General features: G+C 39.8%; 1 protein-coding gene across 6 annotated transcripts in view; it reads left to right on the forward strand.

The window, feature by feature from the left end:
• The window catches only part of LOC121673342 (USP6 N-terminal-like protein), a 112416-nt gene that overhangs the window by 21398 nt on the left and 77719 nt on the right, over positions 1-13299 (forward strand). Inside the window, exon 1 of one of the 6 annotated variants that reach the window (XM_042046566.1) lies at positions 1238-1830. The exons of the other annotated variants lie outside the window; for them this stretch is intronic. Within the exon in view, the coding sequence (XP_041902500.1) occupies positions 1758-1830 (73 nt within the window). The 5' untranslated portion in view covers positions 1238-1757. Of the gene's footprint in view, positions 1-1237; positions 1831-13299 lie in introns of those variants that run through there. 6 annotated transcript variants of the gene reach the window in all.

Raw genomic sequence — 13299 nt, forward strand, 5'->3', positions numbered from 1 at the left:
GATAATCACGGAAAAAGTTCTTCCAACAGCAGTTTTGAGCACTGGATTATTAAATAACGGACCTCCAGGTAAACCTTACTGCACAACGCTGCATTTTACATCTTATTTAAATGTTCTGAAATTATAGTTGTTCTGGAAGGGGCTGCTTGTAGTAATCTTCTCCAAACCTCTCTAGGTATAAAGTCATTAGTCTTAAACCTGGAATTTAACTTTAGGTCCAGGAGTTAGAAATTACTCTTAATATAGAAAAGTTGAGGATTCTGTCTGTAGCATTTTGAAGAATCCTTTTTCAGGGAGGGGTAAGTCATAGTTGCACAGTGTGTCTACAAGCTTCCTCTTGGGTGGACGCTTGAATGTTTGCAGAATGGGAGAAGAAATCGGACAGCTTGGCAGGGAGAAGAATTTTACTTGTCTTTGTTTTGCCTAACCAACTATGATAGAACTTTGAGTTGCTCTTCCTTCTGGCAGAGATTAATGGGCAGGCTGTGAATGAGACTGACATAACAGACATAGTTTGTCTTTCCTGTGCTCTGTGTGAGTCAAGAGACTGACATGGATGTGGATAAATACGCCAGTTAATCTTAAAATCTGAAATGCTTGTGATGAGCAGCTGGAAATGGAAGAATGGAAAGAGATGACCTCTTCCCCCCCCCTCCCAATCTAGCACTTAAGCAATGGGAACAGAAGGTCTAAAGGCCGGAACATGTGGCCTGTGGTTTGTTTTAATGTTATGGTTTTCAGAACATGTAGTTGGCTTCCTAAATTGATCTTGGTGTGTGCAAGGCCTTGCAGGGCTGCGTAGGAATTTGGTTTTCTGAAGTGTTCACTGAGCCTCTTCAGGCCTGACAGTTATTTAAAGTGATCACATAAAACATGATTCCTCATGTTTATTTTTTTGGGGGTTAGCTCTGCAGAGGCTTTGACAAAAGGCACTTCTGAAGGGCCTTTGTACATTTTCCAAATACCATTAAAAATTTTGCAGGGCACATACAGCAATCTGTCTGCCTAAAATTACCTGGCAGAAGTAATGACAATACCTTTGCTGAAATAGTTCTCTGGGCCTCTGGTGGTGGGTGAGAGAATGCCTGAAATACTCCCAGGATTTTCAGCGTGCCTCCCAGTGTGTGAGAATTCCTGTCACGTACAAGGGTGTCAGAGGTTTCTGTTCGAGGGGGGTGAAAGGAACCCAGTGACTGTCTTTAGCAGGAGCTTGCTTGTGCCTGATGGAGTTTTTGCAGGGTGGGTTTAATTTTAGTTCTGTCGGTGGGTCTGACGCTGGCTCTGCACTGCACCGGAGTCTTTCTTTAAGCATTATGTGAAATTTCATGAATTGAAACCGACTTGAAAAGAGGATGCAAGCCACACTTCTTAGTTACTGAGCCGAGGGGAGCATGCTGCATCTGTCAGCAGTCATTTCAAGGGGAATTTTTTTTCTTTAGCTACTTTGTGAACATTTCCTTTAAACTTTATTTAGAGAAATCGGTATGCGTTCTCTGCAGTAAATAACTCTAAAATGTTCTGCAGAAATACATTTAGGACTGCTTGTGTTTTTTTGCCTCCTTGTGCTGAAGTCACTTTAAATCCATCACCTCAGCCTGTAGAGTCATCCGGCAGAAATCTTCCTGTGAAGGTAGATGAGTTCTTCCTGCATCAGTTTTGCTTGAGCATACTGAAGACAGCAATGTAATAAGGTGTAGTAATGAAACCTGTTGGAATTTTAGAGGAGCACCTTGTTCCTTTGATCTTGCTAACGAGCAATGATTCAAGTGCTACAGATTGTAAAGGATCTGGTGTCGCCAGCAAGACGGAGAACAGATGCTGCCAGGAAAGGTAAGAGCAGCTCTGGGGTATATTCAGTGTTCTCAGTAACTTGCTGTGAATCAGAAATATTTTGGAGTTTGGTTGTACTTAAATTGCATACTTGATACTTAAAAATGTTCTTTGTTGTAGCATGTACAGCTGCCATAATTTGGCGTAGAACTATATTAAGCCTAATTATTATCGTTTTTGCAACTGCAGCTTTCCCAAAGAGAGCCCCAGTGACGTTTATTATGGTGATAACTGAGTTTGTCGGCATCTGTGACTGTTACTGTTGTACTAAAGATTGCCCCTTTTTTCTGTTTTTGTGGTAAAAGCATTTTTGTTGTCAGGAGAGCTCAGGTTGTGAAAGTAGCAGCTGTATTCTGTGTAATCCCATCAAAATAGTTTTTAGAGTCTTAATGCTCTAAATGAGAATAAGAGCAAAAATAGGCTTGTGGAAATAACGAGACTGGAAGTACACAGCTGCACTGCTGGTTAGGTTTTACAATTAGATTATTTCTAGATTACAATTAACTTCAAAATCCAAAATGCCTCTTGCAAGTTTACAAAAAACGGCTTGAGATAATCAATGATTGTTTGAAATTATTGATGTTAAATGCTGTTCTTGTTTACTTCAGTGTGTTGAACATTTGTTTTTTCTTTGCTAAAGTAGTGCCATCCTTTGTGGTATCTGGCACATGTATCTAATTAGGAACTGATTAAACACTTATTTTGTCTTTCACATCTTAATTATTTGCAACTGCTAAATACTGGGTTTGTAGAAGAACTAAATAATTTGTGGGGATAACTTAAAAATTTAATTCCTTTCTTATTAGAAGTAATTTTCTAGGACCAGTTTATTTTGTATTGAATAGGTTATGAATAATTTAAGATTTACGGCATTTGCCCGTTACTGTGTCATTTTTCTGCCCTTATGTGTAATGTGTGGCTATAGGCAAGTACCTTTATTTCCAACTACTCATCAATAACACGAGGCTGCTCTAATTGTAACAAGTCAGTTAATGAAACACCTCTGTAAGTAAACAAAAGGAGTGAAGGTAGAACTGGGCTCAGCTGTTACCCTTTTATACTGAAAGAAAAAAAGGCAAGCTTCCTAATTACTTCCTTAGATTCTGCAGTGATTGGTTGAACATCCTCTCCAAGAGTTGTATAATTTCATCCCAGTGAATTACTTGACCTCAGCGCTGCTCACTGTTCATTTTTGATTTGTGCTGCTCCCAGAGAAGGACGAAGGGGCAGAAGTTCTGCTTGTCTGTTTTGCACGTACCTCACTAGCCAGGCAGGACTTTTATAGAACTACTGTAAGAACTGTTCAAAAAGATGTAACACCAAAACCCTTAAAAATACTTATTTTTAGGAACAGATTCAATGGAATTGAAAGGGAAAGCTTTGAAAAACATGAGGAAGTGCTCTTTCTCAGTTCTAAAGCTTTGAGGGTTTTTTTCCTGTTTTTTTTTACTCCCTTGTTAAAAAGCATTAATTTTGGTCATTGTTTGGGTGGTATCTCAAGCTGCTACTAACTGAGCTAATTAGCTGCTAGCTCTTCTAGAAGCTGGTATTGCATTTTGACAAGCAATATTAAGATCTTAACATTAAAAACCATTCAAGTATTCTGAAGAAAACATTTACAAAAGCTGCAAAATGCTGACAGATTTTGGTGATAAATACAGTAATTTGAGTAGACATTAGGTTTTTTTCTTCACACCATGCAACATTAGGCATCTGGTGTACGTGAAGGGCTGTATTCTGCAGAAATGACTAATTCTCAGTATTGTTTTCAGTAAAGAGAAAAATGGACTTGTAAAAGACTAGGAAGCCCACTGTGAATGTGAGGTGAATCCATTGAGACTTGGGGGATGATGTGTGAAGTGTTTATGTTTACCAAAGTGTTTTCAAATTGGTGTTACTAAACTGTAAAGATTTTAAATCCCACTCCTCAAGTGCATCCTCCTCTTTCCCTTGAAAAAGTGTTTTAGTTAGAATATAATTTCTTGGGGGGTAAATGTTACAAAGGAGCACAGTGTATTAATTGCATTTTCATATATAGTATCAAGTTAAAAACTTCTTTAAGACTGAAGGTCCTAACCATGTAACTTTTTATAAGTAGTACATAAGGTTGGGGGGGGAAAGGATTCTTCTGCCCTCCAATTTTCCCAAGATTTATTTTCAGACTGAGGCTTAGAAGCACAGTTAATAGCCAAGAGAGTGTCTTTTTGCATCCATCATTCTACATCAGAAGCTTGTTATAAGGCCTGCAGTAAGCACAGCTACTATGGAGATGAAAATTCAATCCCTGCAGAAGAAATTCCTGCAGAATGCCATTTAAAAGAACCCCATTACTAATGCTTCATGGGTTGAAATGTGGATTTAATGGGGTAGCTCAACAGTCTGACAGAATTGTGGAATTTAATTTTGCTTTTTCATGGGCTAGTCTGTTTTCATTGTGGCTGTGACCTATGCCACAAGTTAAATTAAATTTAATTTTCTGTATCATAAGAGGTTGATAAATAGGTGTTTTACAAGACTAAATCCTTCAAAGAGTTAGGCAGTGTGAGCATGGGTATCCACCTTGTCTCCCAGTGCAAGACCTGCGGTTCTGGTTTTGTCTTCAGTCTGACTGTTGAGGCTAACATCAGAAAATCCTCCAGTAGGCCTGGGAGGCTTGCTTAGTGACCACATGAAGTGAGCTGAACAGTGTGTTTTGATTTATAATGTCTCACATTTCCATACTTTTTTTAATCTTGTGCTGTTTAAAAATTGAATTACTCAATTTTTTTAGGAAAAATGTTCTATGATTGTTTTCCATAGTCTTCTAATTGCAGTGAAGCTGAGTGTGTAGAGTTTATTGTTTGAATTTTTGGGAAACTAAAGGAAACTCCAGACCCTTACCATATTTAGATAATATCCGATTCGTTAGAGGAAAAAATTACCATTAGTCATTTATTGTCAGAGGGTAACACTTCATGTGCTCTGTAAGTTTGAAGGTGAATGTGAAGTTGTGAAGAAATTTTAAAAGTTGCCATTATTTTATTTGTGAAATTGAAAGTCTGTGTTGAATAAAATGATAAATCATGCCAGTATAAAATTCTCTTGACAGGCATTCTAATTCGAAGCCAAACATTTAATGAGATGTGAAACCTTCCTGAATTTTAAAAATAGTTCAAATGTTACTTTTCCTAGAGAAATCCATGTAGAATATAAATGTACTAATTATTTTCTTTTTTTCCATCACTAAGATCGTGGTTGAAATCCAAGTTGTTTAAAATTAATGAAGAAATACTCATGTTTACTTCTTTCCTCCCTTCTTCCTCTTACAGATGGCTACAGCAGAACTTAATTGGCAACATCACCTTGATGTTAGGATATAAAAAGAGATGTTGTATTAAAACACTTCTAGCAGATGGGACAACTAAATTGAAATCACAGAATTAAAAAGGAATGCAGTATTTCAGTGTGAGAGAGAGAAATCTGAGAGAAAACTTTGGTTTGATATTACTTTTTTTTTTTTTTTTAATGGAATGCAAGAGGAGGCATATGTTTGGTCACTGCACTGTTTGGGCCTACAAGATGTGTAAATTTTGGACCAGTCAAGGATAACTACATTTAAATTCTCCAGCAGTAAATGACACTTGGGAAGTTACTGCCTGGATTCACTGCAGACAGTACTGTGGTGGTACCTTGTATTTCAGACTTAGACTTGACAAAAAATGGGCAGTGTTTTTTCGGTTTGTTTCTCTGGGCATGGACTAAGATGATTAGTTGCAAGATGGAGAAAATAAAATAAAGGTCCCACCTAAAGTAGTTGTGATGTTTTCTCTTTACCTTTGGTGATAGTAGGGGAAAAGTGTGCTCAAATCAAATGCATTCCCTTGAGGCATCTAGGGAAATATGGGAAACTTTCTTCAATCCCTTGGTTTTTCTGTTTGTTGTAACAACTTTGCATGGAAGGCTGAGAGTTTTACCCCTTATGGGAGGCTCCAGGGTTACCCGAATTTCTTATTTTATTTCTTCATATAATACTGTTATAATCCAGGTTGAGTATTTTAACTGGTAAGTGCTGGATTTGAAGTAAAGGTTTCTCTAGACTCATAGACCTGTCCTTGAATTACTTCAGTTTTTAAAGGAGACTGGCTGGAAGAGCCAAGTTAATAAAAGTTAACGAGCTCTTCAGTGAGCTGCAAGCAGGGAGTTAAATGTCTTTTTTTTTTTTTTTTTGTCATTAAATATGAAATTCTGCCCGCAGCAGTCAAGATAATGTATTGTAGTCTGCAGCTCATCAGTACATGTACACAGCTTCAATTCATAATTTACCGTGGCTAAGTTTCTACCAGTGTGACAAAATGTAACTGTATTTCAGCAGTTCTTCTCACATTATTTGTGTTAAAGTTTCAGCCGTGGTTTCACAAATAATTAGTGCCAACACAAATGACTGCTCCTGCCTTGTCTCTGCTGCTCACTTCTCGTCTTCATCCCAGTTCAAATCCCCACAGTGCTTCACCTGCATTTGTGTAGCCATGCAGTGGTTTGGAGTGGGAAATGGTACTTTTTGTTCTTGTTGAGTTCCTGTAACCTTGATCAGTTTAACTAATCCAGCTGCTGGTGCAGTTGCACAGAGGTGCTTGTGAGCTCCAAGGAGGAGCCAGCAGTGGGGTGTGACTGAATCCATGGGGACAACCTTCTTTCAGTGTTCCCACTGGGTGAGGCTAGTGCAAAATGCTGGTGGGACTTCGTTCTGCTGGAATGTGAGGAATTCACCTCAGGATGATACAGACACAAGCAAATAATAATACAGTTGGATCACTGCACAGCTGGACACAGTGACTCATCTAGAGTGTTTTTACCTAAAAGACTCTCTTTCTGTGGCTGGCATTTGCTATGTCTCACTTTAAGTAGTCGTAACTTGCATGGGATACACATACATTGTGGCTTTTTCTGTTGAATTTATTATCCTGACATTTTATTGCCTTTGTACTTTGTTTGAAATTTTATTTTTCTCCTTTGTGTGATGCCCGTTGCAGTGATTAAGAAAGGTCCTGGTACTGCTTCACCATATGTAGCTGTTAATGGCTTACTTTAGTGTCTGCGTATTTGGTTATTAGGTAGGTAGCATCATTAAACAAAGTCTGTAGATGTTGGATCTTGGGAATTGGTCTGTGGCATAACAAAATTAATACAGATAGCTAGAATTCATTTACCTATGGAGGAACTACAGAGATAAGAAGCACTGCTTGTTCTCTATTTGTGCAGTAATGTTAGTCACCTGAAGTGAGCTAATTTACAAGCAGGTAAGCACAGAAGAGGCAACTCATCTTCAGCTTCCTACCATGACTTGTTATTCCACTGTGTCTTGGGGTTATTTTTGGGAAGGTGTGGCCCTAAACCCATGAATTCTCAACCGTAATATTCTCAATATTCCTGAAGTAAATTTTAGCATTCTTATTTGTAGCACATGGGAAATGTGGGAGCTTAACATAAAATATTCCTATACAAGTAGGTTTGAAAAAGGAGGAAAAGTAGGGAACAGTGCAGTTAGAGCAATAGGGAAGAGCACAACAGGTTTGCAGTGATGTTTCTGCTAGATGGGACAGAAATTCAGTTCTGTGTACATCAGCACAGCTGTTCTGGCATCACTGAAACTGATCTGACTTGCTGTGTGTGGTGTGCGGGGATCTGCAAACTCTGGCCTGGTTTCACTGCAGCAGGAGGGACCTGGCAGCTGGGTGGAAGGGGCAACTGTAAACAAAGTGAATCTGTTAGGTTCCTTGAAAGAAGAGGACAGTTAATGATTCATTCAAGTTTTTGCTTAACGTTTGGGAAGATTAATGGGTTGCATGGTTTTGAGCTCGAGCTGGTAGGGTGAGTGTATTTGGCTTTCTGGTTTCAGTGATACTCCAGCTGTGACAATGATGCTGTGTTGCCTGAGGCGTTTGTCCACTATGTTTGCAGTAGAGCCAAGATCTCAAGCCTGGATCTGAACATGGCAAAAAGGTGTTTGTGTCCTGTGCCTTTCCTTCTCTACTGGCTCTTGTGCTTCTATCAATGTGTGAATTTTACAAATAAGACATTTTAGTTTTCATTTGGAGACTTCTGAGAGAAGGTCGGGAAGTTCTGCCTGAAGGATCTAGAAAAACAAGCTTCATTCTCTGTTTTCCATTTTCATAATTCAGGCAAACGTATTTTTCTGATCTTGATTTTTGGTAGGATGGCAATTGTGCATATGCTGTTTCAAGCATGTACAACTTTTTTCTTATTATTGACTGTCAAAGGGTAATGCTGATGTTATTTTACATGAGCAAGTAGTAACACATCATGTGCTGTTGAGATGTGCACACTTCAAGCAATGAGGGATCATCTAATTTTTTTTAATGCATTAAATTCTTAAGTTTTCAGTTTTTTATCCTCATGCTTATGGAATTTGGAATCCAATCTTAAATATGAATGCTAATGTCCATGTTTGTTAGTTAGGAAGCTTGCACAGAATTTATTTAAAAAGCTTAAAAAGGTTACAGTTTTGTTTGTTAAATTGCAGTGGATACGATTAAGCAATGGTGCAGAGATAAATGCTAATAACTTTGCCCGTTTGTTTTCAGTAACTTAAAATGTGGTGAATATTTCAAAGTGACAGGGTCCCAGCTGGACATTTTCTACAACAGATAATTATAGCAGTTGGGTGGCTTAGACAGTGCTTTGGTGTATATTGACATTTCACAACTTCCCTGGACATCTTATCTGGCTTCTTCAAAGTATTTTTGTCCTGTTGAGCTTTTAGATCTTTTGGTACAGCTTGTAGGGAAAGCATCCAGCTTTCTCTAATAAGCTATCAAAGCAATTTTTTTTTTAGTTAATCTTGTCTAACAGCAAATAAAAATATTGGTTTTTCAGTGGATTAGTTTCCACTATTTCGTCCTTCTGGTTGTAAGTCCAAGCAGTTTCTTCTAAAGGAAATTATCTTTCAGCATTAGTATTAAACTATCCATAAAAATGTTAATTTGAACTGAATTTCCAGATCAAACAGAAAACTTAATTCATGTCAGTTAATTAAATTCTTGGTGGAAATGAGAAAATAAGTACACAGATGCCCAAGACTGCTGCTGTCTCCTTGCTAATAAAGAAGCTAACAAAGCATTTTTAGCAGTACCTGGAGGGGGCAGGTCCTTGGTGAAAATTACTTCCTCAAGGAACAGATTCTACTCCCTTCTGCATCATGTCCCAGGTGATGCAGGTTTTTCCCCCTGCTGTTATTTTCTATAGCATTATTACATATCAACACACTCAAACAAATGAAAGGAAGTAGATGTGCAGGCACTTGATTGTGCACACTTCTCTCCAGGAGAAGAGCACGACCCCTGTGTCAGGTGTCACGGTCACTTTACTCCGCCCCCCAAAAATAAATCTTGGGACCTGCCAGCCATGAGGGCTCCATGTGTGCAAGTGGGCTTTGGTGTAAAATGAGTCTGGGCTGACTGGCCACAGCTCCTGTGAGCAGGTTCTGTCCATGTGGGAAATCTCATCGGTATTCAGCTCGTGGACTTTGGATACTCTTGTTTGCCTGATACCACTGCTGCATTGAAGGTGTTCTCTACCGCCACTGGGAACAGCTCAAGTGCACGCTTCACATGGAATTGCCAGTTTGAGCAATAACTCTGAAAGATAGGATTTAACTGTTCCTTTAGTCTCAGGGTGTTCTGAAGACCTTGAGGGGTTTGTAGCTTTTAAGCCAGGTATCATCCTGACGCACACGGTTGAAACCGTACATCCTTGGGGAGTGAAAGTTGTGTGCTGCAGTTGATATTTTTCCCTCCCTTCCCACTGTGTGTGTGGTAATTGGTTTTGTTGTTTGTTTGGTGTGTTGTTTTTTCTTTTTTTAACAGTGATTTTTTTTGTCTGGCACTGTTGTGCTTTCTGAACAGCACATTATCACAATCTGGATGCTCCACTCCTATGGCACATTAGCCATAGGACTATTACAGCCTAATGCAGATAGTAATGAAATGTAAGTGGAATACTAGGAAAAGCAATCTCCTTATTTCCCTGTGCTTTAATTCATCATTGAAAAATAGGTTTCTATTAAAGGATTTAAAAATCAAATATCTCTTTCTTAGCATTCATGTTATAGTGGTGTGATGGCTGCAAGCACCAGTTACATCTGAACATGAAGTGTTCAAATGTAACCTTTCTGCTTATTATTTTTCCAAAAGCAAATAGCAGAGTCCTGTAAATCTTGTGGGCAAATCAGATTGCACAAAACTTTCTGCATTTATTGACTGGAAAATATTTTTATTACCTGGAAACTGAAGGGGAAATCAGTTGTTTTTTCTTTTCCTAGTTTTTCGATGAGACTTTTTTTTTGAGATTTACCTAATATACCAAGCAAGATGAATAAGCATTTGGAGGGGAATATGAATGTGAATAGGCAAGTTTCACCATATCACTATGTGTGAATTTTTTCCCCACAGTATTTTGACTACGGGGGACTCGCCAAGCCCTTTTTTATCTGCAGTTAGTCAGAAGTATCTTACAGAGGTTAAGGCTGAGTTTCAGGCTTATTTTTTAGAAATAGATCCTTCAGAGTTTTAATTAGTAATTTTGGTTTACTGATTCCTGTCACATTTAGAATGGAAGTGAAGCTTTTGTTGCTAAACCTCATTTTTGAGTGGGAAAGGTTATAGTGCAATTCATAGGTCTCAACTGGAATGCCTTGATCTGAGACTTGATCTGAGACTTCCTCTTGCTGACAGAAAAGGAAATACTGTTTGTGCTAATGAAGGGACTTTGGTAACTTGAATATGCTGTGATCTCGCCTGGAGAAATATTTTCTGTTTCATTTAAAGTCACATTGTTTGGATTGGTGGAACAATTCTTCATCACTTTCAAGTGCTGGGTGTTTCTGGGATGCTTCCAGGGCTCCCCAGTGTGCAATATACTGTTGATTTCAGGCGTTGCACTTTGCTGTATGATATATAAATGGCTGCACCATTGCTCTGTGTCCTAATTTTTCTCCTTCTATAAAGGAAAAACCTGACTAATCCTTTCCTTTTTCTGATGACAGCTGTACATTGAAAAGACTTTTAAATGTTTTGAAAAATTTTCCCATCTATGCTGCAGCTGCATCAAGTCTTGAAGCCACCGTGTCACATCACTGGGTAAAAGAAAATGTTGTGTTCGCAGACTGTAGTGTGGATCACACATTGCACAAATCAAAGATATGTTTTTGTCAATTCTGTGCTGTGAATTAGTACCCTGGCTAGGTTTTGAAGTACGTGGGATGAATGCTAGTCTGGAGCTTGCCAAATCTATAGGTGAAAAAAAAATAAGCTATGCAGACTCCAGTTCCCACTTACTGTTTAGTTTATAGGCGTTGGAATGACCTTCTAATCTGTGCAGTGATAATTGCCTGTTTTACATAATGTGTAAAACTTTGCAGAGGAGTATTTGTAGTGATGGAACATGTATTAAAAATCATTGTCTGGCAACTAATAAGAATGTAAAGCCATTCTATAAATAGTGCAGATAAGCTCTTATAGGAGGAATGAGCAAATATACTTAGGCAAATCAAAGGACAATTGTGCTGAGGCCCGGGCTGGGCATTTAACATAGCAGTGGCTCATGGACTATGTCCATGCTGGCAGGGAGCGTGGCATTGGAGGCAGAGATGGAGAGAGGAAAGCTGGGAATTCAGCATTCCTCTGCATTTGGCAGTTTTTTCCAAAGTAGATCAAACCTTGACCTTATCCTTTGGGTAGACTGTAACTTGGAGGTAGGAGTGCATCTCCCAGATAGTAGAACCTGGAAGGAATCCAGCTTTGCATACTTCTAAGTTGCTTCCCAGCACAAACTGGAGAACAGTAAATAGAGATGATCTGGAGCTTTGCGCCAAAGCGCTCTTCCAATTTAGACTAAAATGCTATTTATAGGATTGCGTGGAACATCAGGAGTCTTTTATCCCAGATTTATGATCTTGGCATTGGATAGAATAGCCTAATGAGGTTTTTCTTGGAAATAACTGGAATTTCTGGTAGGCTTGGTATTTCAGGGGCAGAAAGGGGATCAAGAGATTGTGTACCAAAGCATTGAAGACTGACATTTATGACTTGGGTTTTTATGTGCTCTGCATCTTGAGATTAAGTGCTAAGTTAAAGGCAGAGTTTCTGTATTGGGCTTACAGAGCAAGGTTTTGGTAGCTGGGGCTGCAGAGGTGGCCTGTGTGAGAAGAGGCCAGGGACTGCCCCCTGAGTTGGACACAGCCAGACCCAGCTTGCTCCGAAACAGCCCCATCCTTGGCCAAAGCTGAGCTCATCAGTGAAGCTGCTGGCACCTCTGAGATAGGATAGTTAAGAGATGCTAAAAACCACAGTGCAGCAGTTGTGAGAGAGGAGAGAGAGAAAAATATGTGGGGAATCAACTCTGCAGACCCCAAGGTCAGTGGAGGAGCAGGAGGAGGTGTTTAAGCACCAGAGCAGAGATTTCATTGGCAGCTTCTGGAGAACACCATGGTGAGGCAGCTGTGCCCCTGCAGCCCATGGAGGTCCACGGAGGGAGCAGAGACCTACCTGCAGCCCCTGGAGTCCCCACACTGAGCATGAGGATGTGCCCTGAAGGAAGCTGCAGCCTGTGGAGAGCCCATGCTGGAGCAGAAACTACAGCCCTGGAAGAAGAGCCCACGCCAGGAGCAGGTTTTCTGGCAGGAACAGCAGCTCATGGGAAAGGCCCACCCTGGAACAGTTTGTGAAGGACTGTATCCCTTCAGAGGGGGACCCCATGCTGGAGAATGAGAACAAGTGTCAGGATTAAGGAGCAGCAAAAAACAAGTGTTACGGACTGACCTGTACTATTTTTAATTGCCAGTAAATTGGTTTCCCCATGCCAAGTAGGTTTTTCTCATGAGGGTAATTTGTGAGTGACCTCCCTGTTTATCTTGATCCATCAGCTTTTTCTTCTTTTCTTCTCCCCCTCTCCTGTTGAGTAGGAGGAGTGAGAGCTGGTCAGTGGGCACCCGGCAGCCAGCCAAGGGTCAACCCACTACAGCAACATGGAAGATGTGGACAGACTTAAACTTTACAGGCCTCAGTTCCTGCGAGTTCTCCCCAGTCCAGGTTCCCTGAAGCTGCTGGTGATGGCAGCCTGAGCAAACTCAGCAGCTGGGTTTTTCTGCCGTGGGGTGCAGTGCACTCACATGATGTTGTTTATCAGCTCTGCCCAGAGCAGTAACTTCCAGCAGGGCTGGAGACAAAGAGCAAAGTTGTGGTCAACAAGCACTGTAAATCCAGGACTGGGTGTCTGATTGATGTCCTCCTGCATTTTCCTTTATGCCCCCTTAATGCACTCCTAGGTAAAATCTGTCCGTGTTAAAAAAAATTTAAAAAATTAATAAGCTTTGTAGCATTTCCAGATACTGGTGTGTAGCAATTGGTTTTGAAACAGTATTTATTGGTATGCCAGTGGACTTTTTTTGAGCAATTTTGACTTGTGTTAGAAATT

Source organism: Corvus kubaryi, unplaced genomic scaffold (genome assembly GCF_017639235.1).
Source record: "Corvus kubaryi isolate FWS band 111438036 unplaced genomic scaffold, C.kubaryi_AGA036_p1.0 65361, whole genome shotgun sequence".
NCBI lineage: Eukaryota > Metazoa > Chordata > Aves > Passeriformes > Corvidae > Corvus > Corvus kubaryi.